The sequence below is a fragment of the Eptesicus fuscus genome, chromosome 17 (assembly GCF_027574615.1).
Source record: "Eptesicus fuscus isolate TK198812 chromosome 17, DD_ASM_mEF_20220401, whole genome shotgun sequence".
Lineage (NCBI taxonomy): Eukaryota > Metazoa > Chordata > Mammalia > Chiroptera > Vespertilionidae > Eptesicus > Eptesicus fuscus.
The window spans coordinates 16,040,820-16,066,952 of NC_072489.1; the positions used below are offsets into that span (position 1 = coordinate 16,040,820).

General features: G+C 40.3%; 1 protein-coding gene across 4 annotated transcripts in view; it reads right to left on the reverse strand.

Moving 5' to 3' along the window:
• The window catches only part of ADK (adenosine kinase), a 476,499-nt gene that overhangs the window by 441,391 nt on the left and 8,975 nt on the right, over positions 1-26,133 (reverse strand). Inside the window, exon 1 of one of the 4 annotated variants that reach the window (XM_008145357.3) lies at positions 3,562-3,896. The exons of the other annotated variants lie outside the window; for them this stretch is intronic. Coding sequence (XP_008143579.1) covers positions 3,562-3,575 — 14 coding nt within the window. The 5' untranslated portion in view covers positions 3,576-3,896. Of the gene's footprint in view, positions 1-3,561; positions 3,897-26,133 lie in introns of those variants that run through there. 4 annotated transcript variants of the gene reach the window in all.

The following is a 26,133-nucleotide window of genomic DNA, read 5'->3' on the forward strand; positions in this document are numbered from 1 at the left end:
TTTCCGAGTCTTGCCTGGCACAAACTCAAGCTGTAAGCAATGCCCAAAACCAGACTAGACACCGATGTTAGTGGGGGGGGGGAAAGGCAATATTCATAGGGGTGTTTTGAAATAATGTTGCTCGGTGAAAAGTGCATAAAGTATGAGTCAGAAGAGCTAAGATCTTTTTTAAAAAAACCTTTATTGTTGAGAATATTACAGATGTTCCTCCTAATTTCCCCATTGCCTCCCTCCACCTGGTTCCCACCCCACCCCAGGCCTTCAACACCCTATTGTCTGTGTCTATTGGTAATACATGTATGCATATAAATTCTTTGGTTAATCTCTTCCTGGTTCCCCTCCCCCTTCCGAGATTCCATGTTCCATGTTTCTGTGCCTCTGGTTCTATTTTATTCATCAGTGTTTTTTGTTCATTAGATTCCTTGTTCATTTATTTTGATTTTTAGATTCAATTGTTGGTAGATATACATGTATTGCCATTTTATTGTTCATATTTTTGATCTTTTATTTCTTCTTCAACATTTCATGTAATAATGGTTTGGTGTAGCTTTTCCTTCTCTGGGAAGCTCTTTATCTGACCTTCAATTCTAAATGGCCTAAATTCTATCTTGAGCTCTACCACTGCCTAACTAGGAAATATCAAGGTCCAGTACAAAGAGTAAAATGCTTTCTAAAATTCTCTTCTATCCTCTCATTCTACGTTGTCCTGTCTCCTGAATTTAACTCAAGTATCAACTTTCCTACTGGGCCAATTAAAAATGACAAAAGCATCAATTTATCAAATATGTTCTATCATTCCCCAAATTAAGACCAGTGGGAGTCTGATAACAAAGGATAAAAGTTATTATTCAATAATTGGTTTTAAAGACTGTAAATTTGGACTCTTCATCAGTAATGATGAAGTAGAATACAAATAAAAGTTCAAAGAGATAGTATCTCCAGGGAAATTCATTCAAAGATCTAAGTTTTAAAAAAAAATTTCCTTTGCTTTAAATCATTTTTTAGGAATTCCTAATAGTTGAGTGCTACCCTAGACAGGGCACTGAACCAGGTGTCTAGATATCTGGGTTCTAGTTAGATATATGCAATTATTTTGTATAAACGTAAACAAATTTTGGCTTCAGTTTCTTCAACTGTAAAGTCGGGAATTAGGTAAGTGTCCTTCATGTTTATAAGCTTAAGATTTAAACATTTCTTTTCAGATGACACCATTTCTAAGAGCTCAAACTGCTTTTAACAAGGAGGCATTTATAAAATGCCTTAAGATTTAAAAGCACTTGCATACCTACTCAAGAACACTGTGGGATACATATGAATGTCACCATCACTGAGTATATCATGAAACAAATGTCCAGAGAAGAAGAAAAAGAGAGAAAAAACAGTAATTCAAGAAAAGGCTCTCAACCAGAACCCAGGTATGTTGAGCACTGGTCCTCAATGGTTTCCAATTCTATATTCTGTCACATATTTAGCAACAATTATTTTTAAGTGTGATGTAAAAAAGAACACTGAACATGAAGTTAGATTTTGATAACTTGTGACCTAGTTCACTCTCCTTACCAGTAAAAGCAGGTCGATAATATATATCTTTTGGGCTAATTAGACTGGACATAAAATGGGAACATGTCTAACATGGTGTGAAACTAAGGTATGACATAACTGCATTAAATGCAGTTCTCACTGGGAACTGGCAGGGATTATCAACTCATTCAAAACTGTCATCACATACATAGTTGCTTCAACGTCAGTAATCTCCCTGCCTACTCCTGAACCTAAACCATCAAGCTCCTTAGAAGACTACAGGAAAGAAAAGAGGTACTACAGTTGTCTCTCACAATACTTTATAATTTTTGTCCATCGAAGCAGCTTTTTCAGAAAATGTAAATAATATATTGTTTCTATAAAGGCATCATGAGGAGCACTAGATCATGGATATTTGGATTCAATTCCTAACTCTGCCACTAACTGATTTTGCACACGGCACTCAACTATTCTTGGTCTGTTTCCTCAGTGGTAAAATGTGGCAGCTGTTTTGGATAACATTTAAAAATCTTTAAGTCATGTCACTATAGATCAACACTATGTAAAATGCAGACAAACATCTGAAGAAACAGCATAAATGTAACGTTATCAGCAGTTGCCTATCCTTTCATAAGTCAAATAAGGCTGGTATCAACCTTTAAATCAGCCTTTTGAACACAACCACCATCAAACCCTTCATTAAAAGGTGCAGCCTGTTGCCCCTTGCCAAGCAGCAGAAGCTTATATTTGGGAGTTTCTCCAATTAAGAGTAGCCGGGAAGACAACGGTCAATTAAAATTGAGTCCACATAAGAAATGGTTCTTATTACAGAAAGTAACTGACCCACAACCTAATGAAGAGCAGTTTCTGATACTGGGAGTGGCAGTGGAAAGGGGAAATTAATCTGCTTTGACAGCACTTTCTTAATTCATCCTAAAATGCTATTAGCATTGTAACCAGGACTTATATGTACTGTAAAGCCTTTCCCCCAGAGTCTCCATGTTTCAACACCTGAATTTCTCCTCCTGCAGAATGAAGAACTCTTTGCCTATGTTAGTTCCGAATTATGCAATTTAAGAAAGAAACTGTATCTGAGTTCAGCACAGTTGGATGTTACCCTTATCTTTCCTGAGGGTTAGGTTCTCAAGTCATCGCTTAAATTTGTGTAGTCACAATAAGCAATGAGAAACTGTTAAATCGCCAGGACTGAGGCGCTGGAAGCTCAGACAAAAAACTAACTTACTCTCTTCACTTTTGTGCTGGGGCCTCCTTCCCTTTCTCTGGGACAGTGAAGGCCAGGGTTTACTTTAAAAGAGGGAGGTCAGAACACTGAGTAAATACCGTAATTTATCTCTTTTCAGAAATAGTTGCATTAGCATAAGTTAAATATTCAGTCCAAGATACACGCAGGCCCATTATCCCATCGCCATTAACACAGAACCTTCACAACTCTGCAAGAGCAACCGGGGGGAGAGTGTTTGTCACTCACTGTACACCTATCTGACCAAACGCACTTCACCTGCGACTCCAACAAGCAGGCCAACAGCTGGCGCCCTCCCCGAGCACTAGTTCCAGTCATCAGCAAACATGTCAGGGACGCACCATTTCATCACTTGGGGGCAATCTACCTGCACTAGACAAGGGCCAACTTTGCAGGTCTGCTCAAGGCCATGATGAAGTTCTGTCAGAGGCATGACATGCAGGAATGGACACACAGGAGCACGCCACACTTCCTCGGGGGAGGGAGCCACGTTTTTTCATGGAAAAGTCACTCCACACACAGGCAAGCCTCAAACCTTGTTATCTGGGCGGGGGTCACGCCAAGGGGCGGCTGTTTACAGATCCCGCCAAGTGCCACCGACCCCCAAAACTTCTGAGGAAAGCAGAAATGCTCGAATGAAAAGTGCAGAGGACCTCCGACCCGAGGGGGACCAGTGGCCCCGGGAGGCTCGGGACCACCGAGCGAAGGGGCGGCAGCCTTCCGGCAGTCGGGGTCCTAACCCCCGCGGGCGAGCGGCTCGGGCTGCGCCCTCTCCGTACCTGACGGACGTCATGGCTTCACCTTCCAGCCCCACGCGCAGCGCCCGCGTCCGATGCTCCGCGTCCGCGCCAGCAGCGGCAGCAGCAGGTACCACGGCAACTGCTCCTGCTCCGGCACTCAGCGACCGCGGCGCGTCCTCACACACCCCGGCGCGGCCCCCGCCCGCCGGGCCCTCGCGCTGATTGGCCGCGCCCGCAGGGACGCCCCGCCCCGGGCCCGCGGCCGCAGAGGGGCCAGGCGCCCGGGCTGCCCGGGGCTGCCCGCGCGTCCGGAGCCCGCCCGCCGGCGCTCGGTTGGCACGCGGGCCGGCACGCGGGCGCCGGGGCCATCTTGAGCCCCGGGAACAGCATTCCCCCCACTCCTAGCTAACGGGACGTGAGGTCGGGTGCCCGCCTCAAAAATGGCTGCCCGAAAGGCCACCGGTGTTATCAGTCACAGGGCCGCGGTCTACCTAGGCGGGCGCAGGGCGCTTTGGCGGGACCCGAACCGGGGACGCTGTGGGGCCGCCTTCGGGCCGGGTCACCAGCCGGCAGACCCATCTGCGGGGAAACGCAGCCGCCCCGCAGGTTACATTCGAACTCGCAGCCTGAGAGAGTCGACTGCTGGGTCCGATGGTCTCCAGGCGTCCTTGGACTTAAACAATTAGAGCTGCTTTTTTAATGTGTGTGTAAGTGCCCAGGACTCTAAACTCTGTGATTAGAATGTGGGAGGGTGAGGCCCGGACACTGGTATTTTTAGCAAACGTCCCCTGGTGATCCAGGTACACAAAGTTTAAAACCTTCTGACCAAACAAACCTACTGACCATCCAGCTTGCCACACTTAATTGTCAATTACCTCACTTTTCTGAATAGTGTGCAGCCCTCTGATCCATAGGAAAAGTTGAAAGACCCTAACTACTGGCCCTAATCTTACAATTAGTGAGGATAAAGGGTTAAGAAACTGATTCTGAACCGCCAATAAAAGGTTAAATTAATTCCAACTGCGGGAAGGACAGGGCGGGTAGGGGGCAGGTGCTATCTGTAAACGCTTTATGACCTAAATAGCTTTTCTTGATTCCCTCTTTATTCTCCAATAATATTCATATTAACAGATTCCAACCCCCACTGGCATTTATTCACTGACCATTAGGATGGTGATCAATTCCATAGGTCTGCAATTAGTTAAATTAGAAACACAACTCAACATGTGATATTGAAATGTGCCTTATGTGTAACCAGAAGAACTGAATTTTTAATTCTATTTAATTTTAATTAGTTTACATTTTAAAACCAAAGCAATGTAAAATAGTTTCTCATTAAACACAATTTGGTTTTCGAAGGACTACATTTCACTTTTTAACTTGAAAATTTCTCAAATTGAAACAATATAAATATAAAATACATACCATATTTTTTCACGACAGTACAAAAATATATGAAAAATATCTCAATAATGTTGATATAATATTTTGCTATGTTGGGTTAAATAAAATATAAACAGTTTCTTTTTACTTTTTTAATGTGTCTACTAGAAAATTTAAAATTATATGCATCTTGTATTATATTTCTACTGTAAAGTGCTGTTCTACTGTCTAAATTAGCCTTGCTTTTTTTTTACCTGTCATTGCCCCATGACCAAATAATTATGTTCTTAAAATGAAATTAGTAGAGATACCAGTTTATAGATGGTCTGCTAATCATCTAAAATATGAAACATTCCACAAGATTTTAAGTTTCTTTCAAAAATGCTTTCTTCTAAGCATTTCTCTCTTTAATTTTGGAAATGCCTACCCAGAATGAAGCCATGGACTATAAATCTGCCATGTTGGGCCCATGAGGAATGGCTGTTAAAAACAGAGCTATATTTGGCTGATGAGACTTTGACCAAATGTCCACAAACAGAATTAGTCAATTGTTCCTCTGAATTTCCACAGGATCTGAATCAAATTTTAAAAAAAAGGATAGCAATTTGTAGTGGTGGAGACACTGACTAATTCAACAGTTTTCCACTCCCTCGTGTGGAAAATGTTGATAACCCATGGAACTAAAAGTAAAACCAAGAATAATCCTTAGAAAGGATTTCAAAACTTCAACATACTTTTAATAGGGGATATAGCATGGTGCTTCTCAAACTTTAACATGCATACACATCACATGCGGGATCTTGTTAAAATAAGGGTTTGACGAAGCAGGTCTCTGTGGCCAAGATTTTGCAATTCTTTATGTACCCAAGATTTTGCAATTCTTCATGTACCCAGATCTCATCATTTGCTTCTTTTCTGTGGATCCTGCTAAGTAGCAAGGTTGTAAAGGTAGCAAGACATGTGGTTTGTAACCCCAGCTTGACTTCCTACTAGCTTAAGGTGACCAGATCGTCCTGCTTTTGGAGGGACAAAACCAATTTTTAACAATATAGGGACTTTTTTAAAACACTGTGGGACGCGGGACAAATTGTTAAAAATCGGTTTTGTCCCGCCAAAAGCGGGACGAACTGGTCACCTTATAACTAGCTGTATGATCTTAGACTGGTTTTGGAACTTTGTCTTCAGTTTACCCATGCTTTTCAGGGCATTGCGAAGATTAAAACTTAATTCTAATAAAGTGTCTAATAGAGTCCTTGGCACATGGTGTGATTATTTTCTTATTATCACACTAGTTAAAATTACATCTCTGGGAAGCATGACATGAAAGCTAACACGAACTTGGCCCTGTGAAAAATAAAATGCACTTTGCTCATGTCTAACGTACTTTATAACTCCCACTTTTGATTTTTAACAAAGTTTTTTTGTACCAAAACAGCTAGACTTAAAACTTTATTTTTTAACAAACATACTAAATTCTATGTCATTAAGAAAAGACAAGGGCCTGCAATATTCAAATATTTAATCAGATTAAAGCCATATCACATTCAAAGTTTTAAAACACAACTTTTTTCAACTTTTTTTTTTTTTTTTTAATCCTCACCCAAGGAAATGCTTAAAGAGAGGAAGAAATGAGAGAGAGAGAGAGAATCATCCATCTGTTGCCTTCTGCACATGCTCCAACCAGGAATCGAACCCAGGTATGTGCCCTGACCCGGAATAGAATCGGCAATCTTTCGGTGCATAGCATGAGGCACAAACAACTGAGCCACTCCAGCTGGCCAAAAAAAAACAACTTATTTTTGTTAAGTGTCACTTAACATTTAACTTTATAAGTGATTTTTTACATAATCAACACAACTTGCAAAATATTTATTTAAAAATGTATTTCGGCACCAGTTCATTTTTACAGGTACAGGCATAAAAATGTTATTTCAGGAAACAGGCTCATATGTAATTAATTGTTCTTTCAGAGTCAATCACATATAGACAAAAGTAAAGACATTTTTTTCCAGGTAAAGACAGAAGTTCTTTTTATTCACAGCACCTTTGTTATGGAGCTATTATAAAGTCTTTCCTCAGTCATGTTCTTTTTCTAATCTTTCCCTATCCTCCTCTCTACCAACCAATCTTTCCCAAAACACACACACACAAACACACACAGCTACTGAGCAACTAAGACTTAAACTCTTTTGATCAATTTTTTAAGCAATTTATTTCAACCCTATTCTCTATACTTTAGGGAAAAGCAGTCAGTTGAAATTTTTATCCATCATTAACTTTTTTATAATTTAAATAGTTGAACCAGGATAAGTGTGACCCAAAGAGAATAGTTTGCTCTTGGGAAGATAAGTAACTATTCTACCTACTTACCTAATTGTGTGGTTAGTCTGCCGCTATAAAAACAAATAGATTGCTCTCAAATCAATTAAAAAATACTTAAAAAAAAAAAAGTTAAGTGCCTCTGGATAGCATAACAAATATGTTGACCCACCATACTAATCTTTTCAACAAATGCTTCAAGCCCCCAAATAATAACAAAGTCCTGTTCAAATACAGCCATTTGTTGTTAAGGGTGCAATAAAACAGCATCTATAATAATAAAAGGGTAATATGCTAATTAGACTGGATGTCCTTCTGGACATCCTTCCGGACGACCTTCTTGATCAAGCCGGAGCTGGGAGGGAAGCCCAGGTCCCAGGTGCCAGAGGGAAGCCAATGCCGGCAGCTGGGGGAAGGAAGGCCTACTCTTGCACGAATTTCATGCATCGGGCCTCTAGTTTTCATATATTATTACTGGGAGTTTAAATTAGTGCATTTCTAAAAAGCTTCTCAGCAATATGTTACGAATTCCATTTTAGGCAACTATTATAATTAAAATAGGACAATGTGAACAAAGATAGGTAAAACCAGTTAATCATTTCAGCATTAATAGTAAAAAATTTATTACCTAAATATCCAAAAATAGAACAATGGTTAAATAAATTACATAAGAATGTTTATGGAGCTATTATAAAATCTTTCCATAAACTTTTTAAGAATGTACAAAAATGCTCATGATATAATGTTAAATGCAAAAAAGCAAAACAAACAAAAGGAATATAGAGAATGGTCTTGACTTTGTTAAAAGAAAAAAATACATACCATAATTGCACACAAAAAAGATTGGTAAGAAACACACCAAAATGTTATTATTGGTTTCTCCAGAATCTGAAATTATATCTAATTTTTACTTTATTTATATTGATCTAGCTTATAAATTTTCCACTATATATTGGTTTTATTAGCATAAATTTTTGTGATTACTATTAAACTTTAATTATCTTTATGAAATGATTTAAAACTACAAAACTCCTGCTCTTTATTAAAACACCTTTTTTTAATCAAAACCTTCAAAACTATCATCTTTAGATGGATCAGACTTACTTTATAAATGTCTCATCTTTTCATGTTTAAAGATTCTTTAAGACAGGAATAACAAAAATAAAATATCTATTATTTTGTTGGTTAATTTTAAATCTTAATTTGACAAAAGTTAAAAGCATAAATACCACTTTTAGAGCTTCACACAGCCTTTCAGAGGCCAGCTGTCACAACACTGAATGTGGAATGTCTTCCCTGCGTGGTATTTAAAAATATATCTCATTTCATGTGAATTAAAATACTGATCAAAATAATACTTTAAAACAATCTAAATCATACTCCAAAAAGAGAAATTTCTTAAGACTTATCTCCCTAAAATAAGTAGTATGTTACAGTGTGAATTTCAGGAACCTGGGAATAAGGAGATAGAAATTCTAATCCTGAAACTACCAAAAACATTATGCCCTTTGACCATCGGTCTCCTTATCTGAAACACAGGGAGTTTGTAAAGGTGACATCTCAGGTCCCTTTCAGTTTTACTGGACAATGAAAGAAAAAGAAAAAAAATTCACTCATATCTTAATATAAATTGGGTTCTTTTTAAAGTTGATCAGTTCTAAGGTAATAAAATATATGCAATTTTAGTTAGCTTTCATTATGGATAAGGTTACTCACAGAAACACTGCTCAATGTATTAACACTTTTCCCCAAAAGACATTATTAGAGGTCTACTATTTTTACTTCCTTTAATTAGTACCTGTGGATACTTATGTCACATTTCACTTTAACATTACATATTCAAACAGAATATAATCTTTAAATAGAACCTGACAATTTATTTCCCATGAGAATTTGAAGAATATAACATTTGATTGACTAAACTTTATATTTAGTAAGAATTCTTAGCAAAACTCCCTCCCAGGAACACCTACACAGTACTTCTTTATTTGCAGTGAACTATAAATTAAAGACCTACTGAAACTCAAAGACCTCCATCTAAAAGTACAGGATAACAGTGCTTCCCAATTATTCATGCTGCCACGAACATATTTTTAAATTATAAGTTGAGTATCACTATCATTTTACAAAAGGACATTTTAACATAAAAAATGTATGAAGGGCCCTGGCCAGTGTGGCTCAGTTGGCTGGGTATCGTCATATGCAATGGAAAGGTTGCTGGTTCCATCCCTGGTAGGTAGCTTGTCTGAGGTAAGCAATAGATGTTTTGTTCTCACATCGATGTTTCTCTCTCTCTCTCCTTCTCCCTCTCCCTTCCCAAAATATTGTTGGTAATCTCATGAAGTATGTTTTCTATACAAAAGCTTTTCTTCTTTTTACCTCACCATAGGGCTGATCTATGGTACTTCACAATCAAGCTTTTAGGAATCATTCACTCATTATCTCAACAAATATTTAATGAGCATCTGCCCTACTACTGAAGACACTAGATAGATAATCAACAACAATCAAGAACATGTACTGCCTGGCTGGGTGGCTCAGTTGGTTGGAGTGTCTTCCTTTGTACCAAAAGGTTTCAGGATGGATCCCCCTGGTATGGGTGCATACGGGAGGCAAACAATTGATGTTTCTCTCTCACATCAATGTTTCTTTCTCTCCTTTCTCTTCCTTCCTCTCTCTCTCTCTCTCTCTCTCTCTCTCTCCCTTCCTCTCTCTAAAAATCAATAAAAACATAACCTCAGGTGAGGATTTAAAAAATAAAAAACAGCCCTAAACCATTTGGCTCAGTGGATAGAGTGTCGGCCTGCGGACTGAAGGGTCCCAGGTTCCATTCCGGTCAAGGGCATGTACCTTGGTTGTGGGCACATACCCAGAAGGGGGTGTGCAGGAGGTAGCTTATCGATGTTTCTCTCTCATCGATGTTTCTATCTCTATCCCTCTCCCTGCCTCTCTGTAAAAAATCAATAAAATATATATTAAAAAATAAAATAAAATAATAAAATAAAAAACAGCCCAGCTGGTGTGGCTTAGTGGTTGAGTGTCGACCTATGAACCAGGAGGTCTCGGTTCAATTTCCCCTTCAGGACACATGCCCAAGTTGCAGGCTTGACCCCTAGTAGGGGGGCGTGCAGGAGGCAGCCGATCAATAACTTTCATCATTGATGTTTCTATCTTTTTCTCCCTCTCTTCCTTTCTGAAATCAATAAAAATATTTATTACTGCCCTTATAGAACTTACATTCTAGTGAAGGAATACAAATGAAAAATCAAACAAATAAGGAAACCAAATGATCATTAGTGCTATGCAGAGAATAAAAACCAGCAGATCAAAGTAGAGAAATTCTCCTTTAGATTGGGTAGTCAGGGAAGGCCTCCAGCAAGAGAGAACTAAATGACAAGAGCCAGGTAGGACAAGGGCATTCCTAAAAGATAGCACTAAAATGATAAGTGTGAAAAAGGCAAGGGAGAGAAGAAAGGTTTGTGATCAGAGCAAGAAGCAGATCATCTTACCTTTTATAAGCCTAAGAAATTTTGATTTTATTATAAGCATGACAAGAATCCACCATAATTAAGCTTTAAACAGAGGAATGACATGATTTAATTTTGTTTTAAAAGATCACCCTGGTTATAGTATGAAGAATGGAATACAGGAGCTTGAAAGCAGAAAGACTAAATTAGAAGCCTGTTGTAGTAAGACAGATGACAAACACTCCTGTTTGAATCATGAAGATAGTGATGGACATAGAAATAGATGAACATTGTAGGTAGAATGACGGGATCTGCTGATGAAATAGAAATGGAGGACTAAGGAAGGAAAGGAATCAAGAGTAACTCCTAGCCGAAACCGGTTTGGCTCAGTGGATAGAGTGTCGGCCTGTGGACTCAAGGGTCCCGGTCCCAGGTTCGATTCCGGTCAAGGGCATGTACCTTGGTTGCAGGCACATCCCCAGTAGGGGGTGTGCAGGAGGCAGCTGATTGGTGTTTCTCTCTCATCGATGTTTCTAACTCTCTATCCCTCTCTCTTCCTCTCTGTAAAAAATCAATAAAATATATTAAACAAATAGTAGTACATATGTCTAATTTTTAAAAAAAAAAGAGTAACTCCTAGATTTTGGACTAAATTGGGTAAATGGTGCTGCTATTTACTGCAATAAATGGAGAAGGCAACAGAGAAGCTCAGAACAGACTGGAGTTCTGAGAGAAGTCAGGGATGGAGGTAGACACTGTGAAACAGGTTTTTCTTTCTCGTGTGTTTTTTAACTCTATAGTGCCTGCTGTTTTCTTTTTAATTTTTTTATTTATTGATTGATTTTAGAGAGGAAGGGGGGGAGAGAAACCCTGATTTGTTGTTCCACTTATTTATGCACTCATTAGTTTATTCTTGTATGTGCTCTGACCGGGGATCGAACCTGCAATCTTAGTTTATCAGGATGACCCTCAACTGAGCTACCTGGCTAAGGCATGCCTGCTGTTTTCTGATATATTAAAAATGAGTGTCCAGAATGTATATGCAGTTTCATTTGAACAACACCCTAAGAAGCAAACTATTCTATCTCAGCTGTCAGATGCTGGCAGGTGTGAATATAAGTAGAATAAATAGGTAAAACTTATTGAGTGCCTAATATGTGCCAGACAGCATGCTATATATCTTTCTAGTACTACCCCATTTGAATTTTCAACCCTATCAGGAGGTATTTTATTATCACCATTTTATAGATCAGGGGTCCTCAAACTTTTTAAACAGGGGGCAAGTTCACTGCCCCTCAGACCGTTGGGAGGGCTGGTCTATAGTTTAAAAAAAACTATGAACAAATTCCTATGCACACTGCACACATCTTATTTTGAAGTAAAAAAACAAAACGGCAAAAACACCCACATGTAGCCCGCGGGCCGTAGTTTGAGGACGCCTGTTATAGATGAAGAAATTGAAGCTCAGAGAGGGTAAATAACTTGCAAAGCCATACAATACAGAACAGAAATCTAAAGTCTGGTAGTCTGACTCCAGAACTGTGGCTAATTACCATTATACACAGTGTCGCTAGAGTGAGTCCAAGATAGCCTAATATAAGTCTGAGACTTTTATAAATATCCAAATTCCAGAACACCACACTATGCTTCCACCCACTGAGATGTAATGATTTAGTGACAGCTTTCTGATTAGTGGAAGCACCGTATAAAATAATTTCAGAAATTGCTTCATTTCCATACCAGAGGCCCGGTGCATGAAATTCATGCAGTCGGGGGTGAGGGGGTCTCTCAGCCCAGCCTGAGCCCTCTCACAGTCCGGAAGGCCTTGGGGGATGTCCAACTGCTGGCTTAGGCCATCCGTAGCACTGCTGTAGAGGCTGGAGAGGCTCCCACCACCACTGCAACACGCAACTCAGGGCTTCTGGCTGAGCGGCACTCCCCCTGTGGGAACACACTGACCACCAGGGGGCAGTTCCTGCATTGAGCATCTTCCCCTTGGTGGTCAGTGTGCGTCATAGCAACCAGTCATTCTGCTGTTCAGTCAATTTGCATATTAGTCTTTTATTATATAGTACTAGTGACCTGGTGCACAAAATTTGTGCAAATTAAAAGGGGATTAATTAGAGGAAATAATTTAATATTGCTATTTGCCCTTTTTCTATAATAGAAGTGTCAGAGATGAAAGAAAATTAGTAAAATGTAAATGAAAACCTTCCTCCTGTCAGAGTCTTAGGTTCACCACGGGACCCAGAGTCAAGTCTCTGCCCACCCACATGCACCTCAAAATCGCGTGAGACCCAGTCCCGGCCAGTCCCAACCATTTCAAGCCCTGCCAGGCCGGGGGCGTAGCCTCAGGTCCCCTGACCTGGTGCCAAGACGGGGGGCGTGACCTGAGATCCCCCAGCCCAGACCGGGGTGGGGGGTGTGCCTTGAGGTCCTCTGTCAAGCCCCACCAGGTGGGGGACACGGCCTGAGATCCCCTGTCAAGCCCCGCTGGGTGGGGGCATGGCCTGAGGTCCCCCGACAAGCCCCGCCAGGTGGGGAGGCGCAACTTCAGGTCCCCCGGCCCAGCACCAGGAGGAGGGTGCAGCCTCAGGTCCCCCATCAAGCCCCATTGGCAGGGGGTGCAGCCTCAGGTCCCCCGTCAAGCCCCACTGGGTGGGGGGCACAGCCTAAGGTCCTCTGTCAAGCCCAGCCAGGATGGGGGGAGGGGAGTGTGGTCTGAGGTCCCCCGACCTGGTGCCAGGGTGGGGGGCATGGCCTGAGGTACCCCAGCCTGACACCAGGGCGGGGACGCGGCCTGAGGTCCCCTGTCAAGCCCCACGGGGGCGGGGGAGGGCATAGCCTCAGGTCCCTGCTGATTGCTCATTAAGGCTTCTTATGGGAACTTGGCCTCAGCTGTGGGTGCAGCCCTCTTTGTGGTGGAGTGATGGTCAATTTGCATATTCCCTCTTTATTATATAGGACTAGAAGCCCATTGCACGAAGTTTCATGCAATAGACCTTCCTTCACCTGGCTGCCGGCACCAGTTTTCCGCCAGCAGCAGTTTTCCTCTGGCCACCCGCCGATCAGAGCGCCTCCCGCCAGCGCGATCGGCCACCCCGAGAGGAGCTCCGATCGGGAGGCGCTCCGATCAGCGGGTGGCCAGAGGAAAACTGCTGCTGGCAGAAAACTGGTGCTGGCAGCCACGCAATCGGCCACCCCGAGTTCCACCACCAGCGCCTTCTGCTGGCTCCATCGGTCCTCCCGCAGTGCAGGCCGTTGGGGCCTGTGGGAGGAACAGGGGGGCGGGGACTCGTGAGCATCCTGTCAGCCCAATTGGCCACCCCAAGTCCCGCCCCCAGCCTGCCACCGGCCCAATCGTGGGCGTAGCCGAGTGACGTTATTTGCATACTTCTTTTATTAGGTAGGATAGGATATGATCATTCACAGATTAAATCTGATTGGCCAATGAATCTGCCATTTTTGCCTTTAATTTAGCTAAGACTCCTATGACCTAGAACCACTTCTTGGACCCCTTTATTTTTTTTAAATTTCAACCATTTCATTTCTGTCAAAATCAAAAAAGTGATTGTTTTTTTAAAATAAAACACATCTTTTTTACCACTGTGCAAGATAGGAACACAGAATAAGTACCAAGTAGCTAAATGTACTATCATACTGAGTAGATTTCCCCCCACTCTACAGTCATTCAACTTGTGTGAATCAAATTTATGCTTCAGTAAAATTACAATTTATCGAGACCTTTCAAGACCAGAAGTTGAAACCACAGATATTCACAAAAGATTCAACTGTAAAAAAAAAAATTATATATATCCTACCTAATAATAGACAAATATGCAAATTGACCGTACCTTCGCTATGCCCATGATTGGCCAGGAGGCGCGGGGGGGCGGGACTCGGGGTGGCCGGGGTAGCTGATTGGGCCGGCAGGACGCTGAGCTGCGTCGCCAGCAGCGGCACGAGCTTAGCGTCTGCGCCATGGCTGTGCTGAGGCACAGAAGGGGCCTCTGGGGCAGCGAGCTGACGTCCCACCACGCGGACCATCAAAAGCGGGGGAGCTGAGTGCCTGTCCGCTCAGGCACCAGGCCTTTCAGAAGCCTCCGGCGCCTGGTGCACCAGCGGACAGACACCCAGCTCCCCGTGATCGAAAGGGAAAGCATGTAGGGGACCCTACACGTGCATGATTATATATATATAGTATAATATATATATATATATATATATATATATATATATATATATATATATATAACACAAATTACTTTTTTGTGTTTGGGCATATCCTTTGTCTAACTCCTAGTACATATCATTTTCTAAATAGAAGTAAAAATAAATATGCTCTCAAACTGAATATAGTTTTATCTGAAAAATGTCCTAAGAAATATTTATTTCTACTTGGTTGTTTTATAAACAATGGGATTTATTTCTAAAAAAGTTTTTATTCAATGTTTTTATTTTGGTTTTTACTCTAAGAGTGTAACAATAGGAACCAACAATCCCAGTCTGCACTTATGAGGATCAACCTAGATTTGAAGGTCCTATTTCACTCTACTACATTGGCCCATCTTCTCTCAAAATCTGTGGGACAGGACCAATACTGGCATTGACTCATCTGCCTAAAGACTGACCTTAAATTGGATGCAGGACGAATTAGAGTGACATATTTAGAGCAAAGCCCCTCCCTATGGAAATAGGGTAGACCCGTGGTCGGCAAACTGCGGCTCACGAGCCACATGTGGCTCTTTGGTCCCTTGAGTGTGGCTCTTCCACAAAATACCACGGCCTAGGCGAGTCTATTTTGAAGAAGTGGAGTTAGAAGAAGTTTAAGTTTAAAAAATTTGGCTCTCAAAAGAAATTTCAATCTTTGTACTGTTGATATTTGGCTCTGTTGACTAATGAGTTTGCTGACCACTGGGGTAGACTGTTTTTCTGCAATGACTAGATATTTAAAATTGGAAGACTAGGATGTTTATGTGGTGGTGATGGTAGTGGAGCTGGTAGTGATAGTAGTCTCTGTGTTACTGGGAAACATGCGAGGGAAAGAAGTGCAAAGAGCCTACCAAAACTGTGGTATTTGAGATAATGTGTCTTTGAAGTATCTTTCCTTAGCACAACAGACATTCCAAATCAAGTAGAATTAAAATTATGGAGTACTGTCAGTGGAGATTACTTCACCCTGTGGTTCCTTGATGGGATCATGTAGTCTCTAGTGAAAACAGAAGGATTATTAGCTTTGGGGTGGGTCAAAATGCAGATTTCCTAATGATTCATTACATATGTGAATTAGGCATGAAGACATTAAGGACAAAAGGATAAAATTTTTTATTGCTTCAATGGTATGAAAGGTAATCATTGAAAAGTGCAATGTCATGGGACCATCAATATCAGGGTTTGGTATATATTCATACTGCATACACACTGTATGTATGCATGTATGTATGTCCATATATAATATTATTCCAAAAATTGTTATTTTGGTATAACTAGGCATCTATAACTTAACATCATTTTGCTAGGAGTTGGGATATTTACCTTCACAATGCCTATTTGTAAAATATACTTACGTTCTCCCATTCCCATTTTACTTTGGGTAAGTTTTAATATTTATTTTAAAATGCTAGCATTTAAACCTAAGGAATTTCATTCTAAGTTCTTATCATTTGTTCATATTTCCTCCTTAAATTTTTTGAAAGAAATCTTGACTATCTTCATTCCTAGGCAAGGGGGGGAACAAATACCTTGGGATAGAGGAACATTTAAGATGAATGTGGTTTATCTAACAAACAGAACATTTGCTGCAAACATAGGCAAAGGAGAATTACTCAGCAGCACAGCTGGTCAAACAAACAACCCAAATAAAGCCAGAGGTTAAACTGAGATACTGCTTTAAGTTTTGGGATTCTAAATAGCCACAGTGTATGAAAAGATACATCTTTTTTGCTTATATCTTAAGAAATTGCTGTTAATATTCCCAATATGGGCAGATATTCTGAAATGGGCATTTTTTTTTAATCCTTGTGGTTCTATCACAGGGAATAATCCTCTTCTGAAAAGCATGTCAGCTAAGGTACAATGCATTGCAAAACATTCGTTTTCTAAGAGTGGATGAATTCTTTTTTTCAACTGAGGTAAATTAATATATCACATTATGTATTTTCAGATGTACAATGTAATGATTCAATATTTGCATACTTTGCAAAATGATCACCACAGTAAGTCTATTAACATCTGTCACCATACATAGTTACAAAACTGTTTTTCTTGTGATGAGAACTTTTAACAAAAACTTATAATGTTTTTGTTTTCTTTACTGAAGAGCGGGATGGGAGGTGGGAGCAGATTTCTTACTCTTTCAGATTTCAACATAAACATAACAGTCTCAGCTTGCTTGTATGTGAAGAGAGCAATTATATCCAAATGTAATCTTGAGACGTAAGACGGTAGCTCCTTTTGTATACCAAATAAACTTTCTATGTAGCATTAGGTAGTGAACTTAACATTCCACAGAATACTCCATAGAAATTTTTAAACCTTAAATTAAACTCTTAACTTTGAAACCAGAAATAGACATTTTACAGATGATGTGTTATAGAACTATGCACCTAAATGAAACCTGTATATTTTTGTTAATGGATTAAAAAAACAGACACTTTTCCAATGAAAGATGAATTATTAAAAGTAATCATCTTTCTCCCTGGCTGGTGTGGCTCAGGCCCATGCACCAAAACGTTGCAGGTTCGATTACCAGTCAGGGCACATACCTAGATTGTGGGTTTGATCCCCCCACTGGGGGTGCAGGCACATAAGGGAGGCAACCAATAGATGTTTCTCTCATGTATCTATGTTTCCTTTCCTCCCCTCTCCTTCTCTCCTCCTTCCCCTCTCTCTAGAGTTAGTAAAGCATATCCTTGAGTATTGTCAAAAAAGTAATCATCTTTCAGGACTAATTAAAGAATTAAATGTTTGATATATAATTCAGTCATCTCTTTCAAAATTATTTTGCCATAATTGTGGAATTAAAAAATGGTCACAATTTCTTAGAGACAAGAGTCCATGTCCCCTCCCCTTGAATCTAGGCTAGCCTATCACTCCTTTGACCAATAAGGTATAGTGGAAGTGATGCTATGCCAGATTGCAGGCTAGCATTTAAGAGTTAGGCCAATTCCTGTTTTGGTCTCTTGGCGCATTGGGCTGCCATATAAGAAGTCCAACTACCAGCAACCACGTGGAGAGGCCCTCAAACTACATGGCAAGTTGAGCCAAGCTTTCAGCCATCTTCCCCAAAGCACCAGACAAGTGAGGAAAGACAACTTGACCCCTCCAGACCAAACCTGTTGTCAGCTAAATACCTCCACGTGATCCTAGTCAACATCACATGGAGCAGAAGAATAAACTGGTCAAGCCAGGTCTGAATTCCTAGTCCACAAATTATGAACTCTAATAAAATGGTTATTTGAAGCCACTAAATTTTGGGTTGAAAACCAAAATTACTGTGAAAAATACCTTTTTATTGTAATCCAATACTCTATACATTACATAACTGAAACAATGTTTCACAAAGCAATTCTTGCCCTCACCATTTGTAATGCACTGATATTTCCTATTCTATTTTCTTTTTACAAAATACCAGTTGTGCCACACCCAAAACTGATTCATGATATAGTTTGGAAAGCATTTTAGTTTATACTGATCACAAGTGCATACATATATCTAGACAGAAAACTTAAAAGGACACAGGTGGCCTGATTCCTAACCTAAACCTCTTCTCTTGTACCATGCTAACAGTCCATAGGTATTACAGTTCATAGTAACAAGTTTCTCACAAATTCACATATACGCCTCAGAGCTGAGTAAAAAGCTGAAAAGCGGAGATGTCCTGAAATTGAAAGTTATATAGAAATCAGAAATAGCTAAGAGGAATTGAGTCTTTTCCTTTTTACCACTTCCTTTTACCTCCCCCTTTCTGTTCACAAATCTATAATTCCCTCCCCCTACTTCCTTTTTCCTATGGTTACCAAGCTTTATAAAAGTAAGGGTTTTAAATACAGGTTTCCCTGCTATCCAAAAAGTAGAGTGTTTCTATGAAATCTTTCAAAAGCTGAAATGGACTAAAAGGATGAAGGAATTACTTTAGGACACATCTTGCTAAAGGATGTACCAAATAAATCAAGAGAAAGCACAGATGCTCACAGACAGGATTCAAAGCTGTGGTGGCTTGATGCTGAGATGCTAAGTGTAGTTTCTGGGAAGGAGACTGATAGGGCCACTCTCACTGCTCAGAGCGCATGCTGCCTCTAGAACAGCTCACTGCAAAACAAACTGAATGCTATTTTTGTTTTTCACCTTTTTTTGTAAAAGTGAAATCCTCTTTGGATTTCTTTCAGTTAGCAAAAATCAGACACTAATGTGATCTTTCATAAAAGTAAAGTGGTACAAAGCAAACTTTTAAAAAGCAGGGGATACCTATATCAGCTGAATTTAATAAAATGTTGTAGTCCTATTTCTTAAGAGTAGGCTAACGGAATATTTCATCATTTCTTTAAAAAAAAAGTTTACTTTTAAAAAACTTTAAGTCCTAGACGGTTTGGCTCAGTGGATAGAGCGTCGGCCTGCGGACTGAAGGGTCCTAGGTTCAATTCTGGTCAAGGGCATGTACCTTGGTTGCGGGCACATACCCAGTGGGGAGTGTGCAGGAGGCAGCTGATCGATGTTTCTCTCTCGATGTTTCTAACTCTCTATCCCTCTCCCTTCCTCTCTGTAAAAAATTAATAAAATAAAATTTTTAAAAAACTTTTGTATGAGGTCCAAGGCTAATTGTGACTGTAGGTCATTTTTAATTTAAAAAAAAAAAATTCTCATTTCTGCCATCTCAGATCTGGCAGAACATTTTTGTAGGATTTTCAATTACTAATAGTATAGAAGATCATTAGTAATTGTGTCATGTATAACATAGGAATGTTTTTTTAAATAAAGGGCCTACTTAAATTTTTAATCATACAAATCACTGTTGATTCCTGTTGCTGATGTTTTTATACAATACCTGAGCATTGCAGCTAATTACTACAAACCTTAAAATAAGACAGATTCAGGTTTGACTTCTATCTCTGTTCCTTAACTGTGTAATTTTGGGCACATTAAACTCCCTGAACAGTAATGGTTATCTCATATAATTATTATAATGCTAAAGTCATAAGGTTCAAGATATTAATATCAGGGAAAAGTACAAAATCTCCAAAGTATATTAAAGCTTATTAGAAATTATCCTCTTAATTGGAACATTTTAACTCTTAAATATAAGCAAACTAGAAGCCCAGTGCATGATTGAATCATGCACGTGTAGGGTCCCCCACATGCTTTCGCTTTCAATCACGGGGGAGCTGGGTGCCTGTCCGCTGGTGCACCAGGCCTTTCAGAAGCCTCAGGCACAGCGGAGGCTTCTGAAAGGCCTGGTGCCTGAGCGGACAGGCACCCAGCTCCCCCGCTTTTGATGGTCCATGGTGGGACGTGAGCTCGCTGCCCCAGAGGCCCCTTCTGTGCCGCAGCACAGCCATGGCGCAGACGCTGAGCTCGAGCCACCGCTGGCGACGCGAGCTCAGCGTCCTGCTGGTCCAATCGGCCACCCCGCCCACCCCGAGTCCCACCCCCCCGTGCCTCCTGGCCAATCGTGGGCATAGCGAAGGTACGGTCAATTTGCATATTTGTCTATTATTAGGTAGGATTCAGTTGCCCAAGGCTTTTCTTTATTTTAATCCTCACCCAGGGATATTTTTCCTTTGATTTTCAGAGAGCATAGAAGAGAGAGGGAAAGACAGAGAGAAATATCAATGTGAGAGAAACACATGGATTGGTTGCCTCCTGCACGTGCCCCGAGGAGCCTGTAACCGAGGTACTACCCTTGACTGGAATCAAACCTGGGATCCTTCTGTCCGCAGGCCGACGCTCTATCCACTGAGCCAAACCAGCTAGGTCAGTTGCCCAAGGCTTTTAAGTAGAAAACACTATCTGCTCAAAGTTCAAGTTGAATGAATTAACCTATTTGCCAAACATACCATTAAATATATTCCACAAGGAAATATTTATTCTTGGGAGAGAAAACTACATGTGTGTGAATAAAAGAATATGAAAGAAAAAACTCTAAACATGACTACTAAACACTTCCCCACAGATTTTCTTTAAATAGTGTGCTTATCTAACATATACAAAATTCACTTCAACAAGTTCTCAATTTGTATCTTCATAGTGTAATATAAACAGCAAGAAATGTGAGTCAGAGGTCCAGAGTGTGAAATGGGAGCTCTCTACTTAGGGACTCAACCTCCCTGGGTATATTTCCTTTGGTAAAGCTGGCCTGTGAGGATCAATAAGAAAAAGTAATAAAAGTGCTTGACATATTCATTAAATATGTTATTCTTATCTATATATATAAAAGCCTAAGCAACGAGATGACCAGACGTAGCTATGACGCACACTGACCACCAGGGGGTAGACACTCAACGCAGGAGCTGCCCCCTGGTGGTCAGTGCACTCCCACAGAAGGAGCAGTGCTCAGTTGACCAATGGACGCCAGACACTGGGCTTACCGCTGGCGAGCGCAGCTGCGGTGGTGTGAGCCTCTCCCACTCCCCCTGCGCGCCTCTCCCCCATCTGGACTGGGACTGGGACTGCCTGGGCGAAAGCCCGCAGTAGAGTAGCAGCGGCGGCTGCAGCGGAGCCAGGATGAGTGGGAGCAGCACGGTGCCTGGAGCTCAGGCTCCTCGCCGGCAGGAGGCTTCACGCACTATTTTGTTCTGTGCGGGATCCACTCGGACATCCATCCGGAGCCCGAAGCCCAACGAGCGGGCAGGTAAGGCTGGGCTGCTGCGGCGTGGAGGTCCACTGATCCCCACAGGCCAGGCTGAGGGACCCTACTGTGCACTGGGCCTCTAGTCTTTAATAAAAAAAACAAAACTGACACTTCATTTCTCATTCCAGAGCATAGTACAATGGGAAGTTATACACGGGATCAAATCTCACCTCAGATATCTAATAGCTTTAAGTAACTGTGTTATCTGACTGATATCACTTAACCTCAATGGCCTTCACACCTCTCAATTGTACAATGTAAATATTAGACTCTGATTTTTAGTATCCAATCAAGCATTAATCAAATCTAAAGAATCTAAAACATATTCAAAGAGTTTTCAAAAATCACATGAAATTGTAAAATTAGGAACTACCATTTGAAAACCACATCTGGCTGATACTGAGATCTGCTGTTGTTTTCACACCCCTAACTCAGTAGCAGGACACCTCAGCTCTGGGAGGTCCCACCCTACCTGTGAATTTACACTCTTAGCCATCTCCTCCCACCTCTGCTCCTACCCCCACTCCCACCAGCATTCACTGTCATTGGAAATACCAAAACAGCTTCTCAAAGGGAACGGCTAGGAGAGAATACTTTAACCCAGTGATTCTCAACCTTTCTAATGCTGCGACCCTTTAATACAGTTCCTCATGTTGTGGTGACCCCCAACCATAAAATTATTTTCGTTGCTACTTCATAACTGTAATTTTGCTACTGTTAATGAATCGTAATATAAATATCTGTTTTCCGATGGTCTTAGGCTCTACAGCAGCGGTTCTCAACCTGGGGGTTGCGAACATCTTGGCCAACAAGAAATCATTTAAAAAGCTCTGAATGTGACTAACAAGTCTAACATGTTAGCAAGATACGAACAATTCTCTCGGGAATGTAGTTTATTTAAGCTTCACAAAGAAATGAGATCAAAGGTCTTAGATATGTGTGTGGGGTATGTGGGGTTTTTTCCATTAATGGAAAAATGTACTCCTCCTCCCTTATTTGTGCTGATTCTAGAGGAGGAATGCTACACAAATTGGGGAAGAGTTCTAAAGGGATCCCTGTACAATGTAGGAGGCGAGGCAAAGGTAACGAAAGATCCCTCCCAATTCTAAGATCTGTGAGCATAAGTCTAGAAATTTATAGATTTCTCTACAGAGCATCCTTATGATATTCAAACAAAGGAATGAATACGCCCAAAGAAGTCAAACCTTCCATGTAGAGAAGAACCTATCCTCCCCACCAAAAAAAGACAAACTGTTTTTTCTAAAATACTATTTTTAATACAATAATTTAGTACTACTTACTGAATTTCATAATGTAACTATGTTTTATTGTAATATTTCAAAACTAAACAATCCAGTTCTATACATTTGGATAAGCAAGCGCTAAGTAAAACAAACAAGACAAAGTAGAATTTTGTCAGCATACTTTAATATGTATCAACATGCTATCACATGCTAAAATGTAATATAATCAGTTCATACTGAGTGTGTGAAAACAGAGACAGAACCAAGGGTGTAAATCTGCATCACTTCTACAGCTTAACAGCTGTAATCCTCAACAAAACTCAAAACTCAAAATGATAACTAAATCTCAGCTCTGTCCAGGAAAAACAATTTCTGAAAAACTCTATTTTAGGAGGAATCTAAGACTTTCTCAGTCATGGCTATAAAACAAGAAAATGTTCAAATCTCTAATGTGGTTAACTTCAAAGATAAAACATTTGAACTGTTTATTTTTAAAGGAGATAATTTTCTTGTATTTCAATTTGTTGAGTCAAAAATTACATGGTTTTTCAAAGTTCAGCTCTAGGGCTCAGAGAAAAAAAACAGTTTATTTTGCTATATCAAACTTAAAGGAATTCAAGAAAACCTAACCCATCTGAATTTTATTCTTTTGCTATATTTTGTTTTCAAGTGACCTCTCTTGGGTGAGTCGACAGAAACAAACTTCTTTAAAGACCATTTTGTAGCATTACCCGTTGGTTACATAGTACACTGTGTTACACAGTATACTACAAAATTAAGACCAGTAATACTAACTTTCAATGCTTTTGGAGTTCTAATTACATATCAAAAAGCCTCACTAATTAAAAACTTGCTAACTCAGAGGAAAAAGATTCATTATTCTGATATGTCACGGAGATCTTTGTAAACTCACTCTTCAAGAAAATTCCCCCACCAAATAAGCAATTCTATTATATTTTTATAAAAAAGGAAAAATACTGACCACAGGCCTTAATAAAATATTACTGTTCATGTATATTTATCCTGAGGGAACTTTCCCAAAGACAAATCAAAGCAAGGATCCTTATAACTTTGATTAAATTTAGCTTTAAAACCTAGCTATAGAAATCATCTCTCTGTATATACCCCTCCAAAACCTAGCCTTTCCCCTGGATAATCAGCAACCCCCAAGGCAGCAGCAAACAGTGCCCTGGACCAGACCAAGGGTCACAAAGTCTGGACTTCTCTGGAAGGCTAAAGATAACATATTGACCTAAGTTGTTTCGCCTCCAGAGCCCTAACGTGGAATGAACCCCTGGCTACCTTCCCATGAAACCAGACAGGACACTGGAGCAGACCTCAGAACTGTCAAGACCTGAAGAATACCTTACCACTGACCAATCAGCTCCCAGTATGACCCTGAAACTCTTAATCGACAGTGTCTTGTGATGTGCCCTAGATAGCCTGTAACCTACACGGGGGAGTTTGGGCTTTTCAGCATTAGGCTCCAGTTCTCCTGTGTAGCACCATTCATGATAAAATAGCCAATATTTCTCCACTGCAATTCCTGGTGTTTAGTGTTTGGCTTGCTGGTGCCAGGTGGTTGAACTCTTGCTGTTGGAGTACACAAATGCAATAAATGGTTATTACAGGCAACGCTCACTACAGTATAAAGTACAAACAGAGAAGAAGCCATTTCACAAGAACAGAAATGTAATCTAGAAGTGTATCTTTTGCCTCTACCATCCTCCAGTACTGGATTTATTTTGCACACACACTCCACATAACAAGAACAATGAAAGGTCCAAGAACCATAAACTATTTTCAGATAAGATTCTATCAATTCTTATGAATTGATAAGAATTTACAGTTAGGCCCTGGCTAGGTAGCTCAGTTGGTTAGAGCAGCATCCAGATACACTAAGGTTGCAGGTTTGATACCCAGTCAGAGCACATACAAAAATCAACCAATAAATGATAAATAAATGGAACAACAAATTGACGTTTCTCCCTTACTCTCTCTAAAATCAATGAATAAAAACTTAAACAAATTTACAGCTAATACATGAAATCTTTTTGCACCAATGAGTACTACAAACAACCTTAAAACATCTTTTTTTTTCCTTTAAAACATCTTTAAAGAGTTAAGAATTCATTCTTGTAACAAAAATTCAGAGCCTGTTATGTCGCAATAAAATAATTACTTGAGGCGCTAAGTGTTATTCAACTGGTTTCCTGGCTTTAAGCAGCAGTAATTGAGATAAAAACATGCAAATATTGTATGTAGCAATAATGCAAAGTATAAAGTACAAACAGTCAGAGAAGAAGCCATTTCCAGACTAGAAGATAAGGAAAGTTTTATAGAAAAGATAGACTTAAGCTGGACCTTGAGGAATGAGGGTTTGAGTGGGAAAATTGTTTGTTTTCATAAACATTTCCTATACATGCTCTAATGGACTTTTCTCTTGCTGAGGGAATAACACCTCCTCCTTCACTCTGTAAGGTCCTGGTGTCAGTGGAGTTGGTGATTAGAGTGCCCCCTTCCAACATCTATCCACTCCCCCATATATATAATATCCACTGGCTCACACATAAACCAACACCCACACCCACACACAGGCCATACACACAAACACGGGATGAGCAATGACAATATATCCAGGTCTGACGGAAATCCCCACCCGACACAGTAATTGGTTCAATGGTGGGTATGTGGGACCAGAGTATTCTCAAAACTGGTACCTGGACATAGAAAGTCTCTTCTATTGTGCTCATGAGAGTGTTGGCCTGGGGTTGAGAAATGCCATCTTCCTTGTTACTTTGGGATGGCCTGTGTGTGAAATAAATCCAATGCCAGAGGGCAATAGAGGCAATATATGTACTTCTAGAATGAGTCTTATGTGGCTGGACTTCCCAGTTATGCTGGTAATTGAGTCTCTTAGAGACTCAGAAATGGTTCTACTCATGATGCACCACCTCCACCTCTAGAAAGCAAATAGCCAAACAACCACTTCAGTGATAATCCCTAATTTTATAAGTGATTAATAATCACATGGGCTACCTTCATATCTATTATCCTATATATACAAATAACATTGCAAAATAACAGGGCTTACTAGAACCTAAATGTGGCTTGCTGATGTACCTGAAGAAGGTTAAGAATTTCGTACATATATTTTCTTATTCTATTCTAGAAAATATGCTGAAATTATAATGCAGGCAATCAATGAAAACAAAAATGTAAATAGAAACTCAGATGTTCTTGTGTGGAAAGCTAATTACACTGCTTTCTAGATCAGGCGTCCTCAAACTACGGCCCGCTGGCCACATGCGGGTGTTTTTGCCGTTTTGTTTTTTTACTTCAAAATAAGATA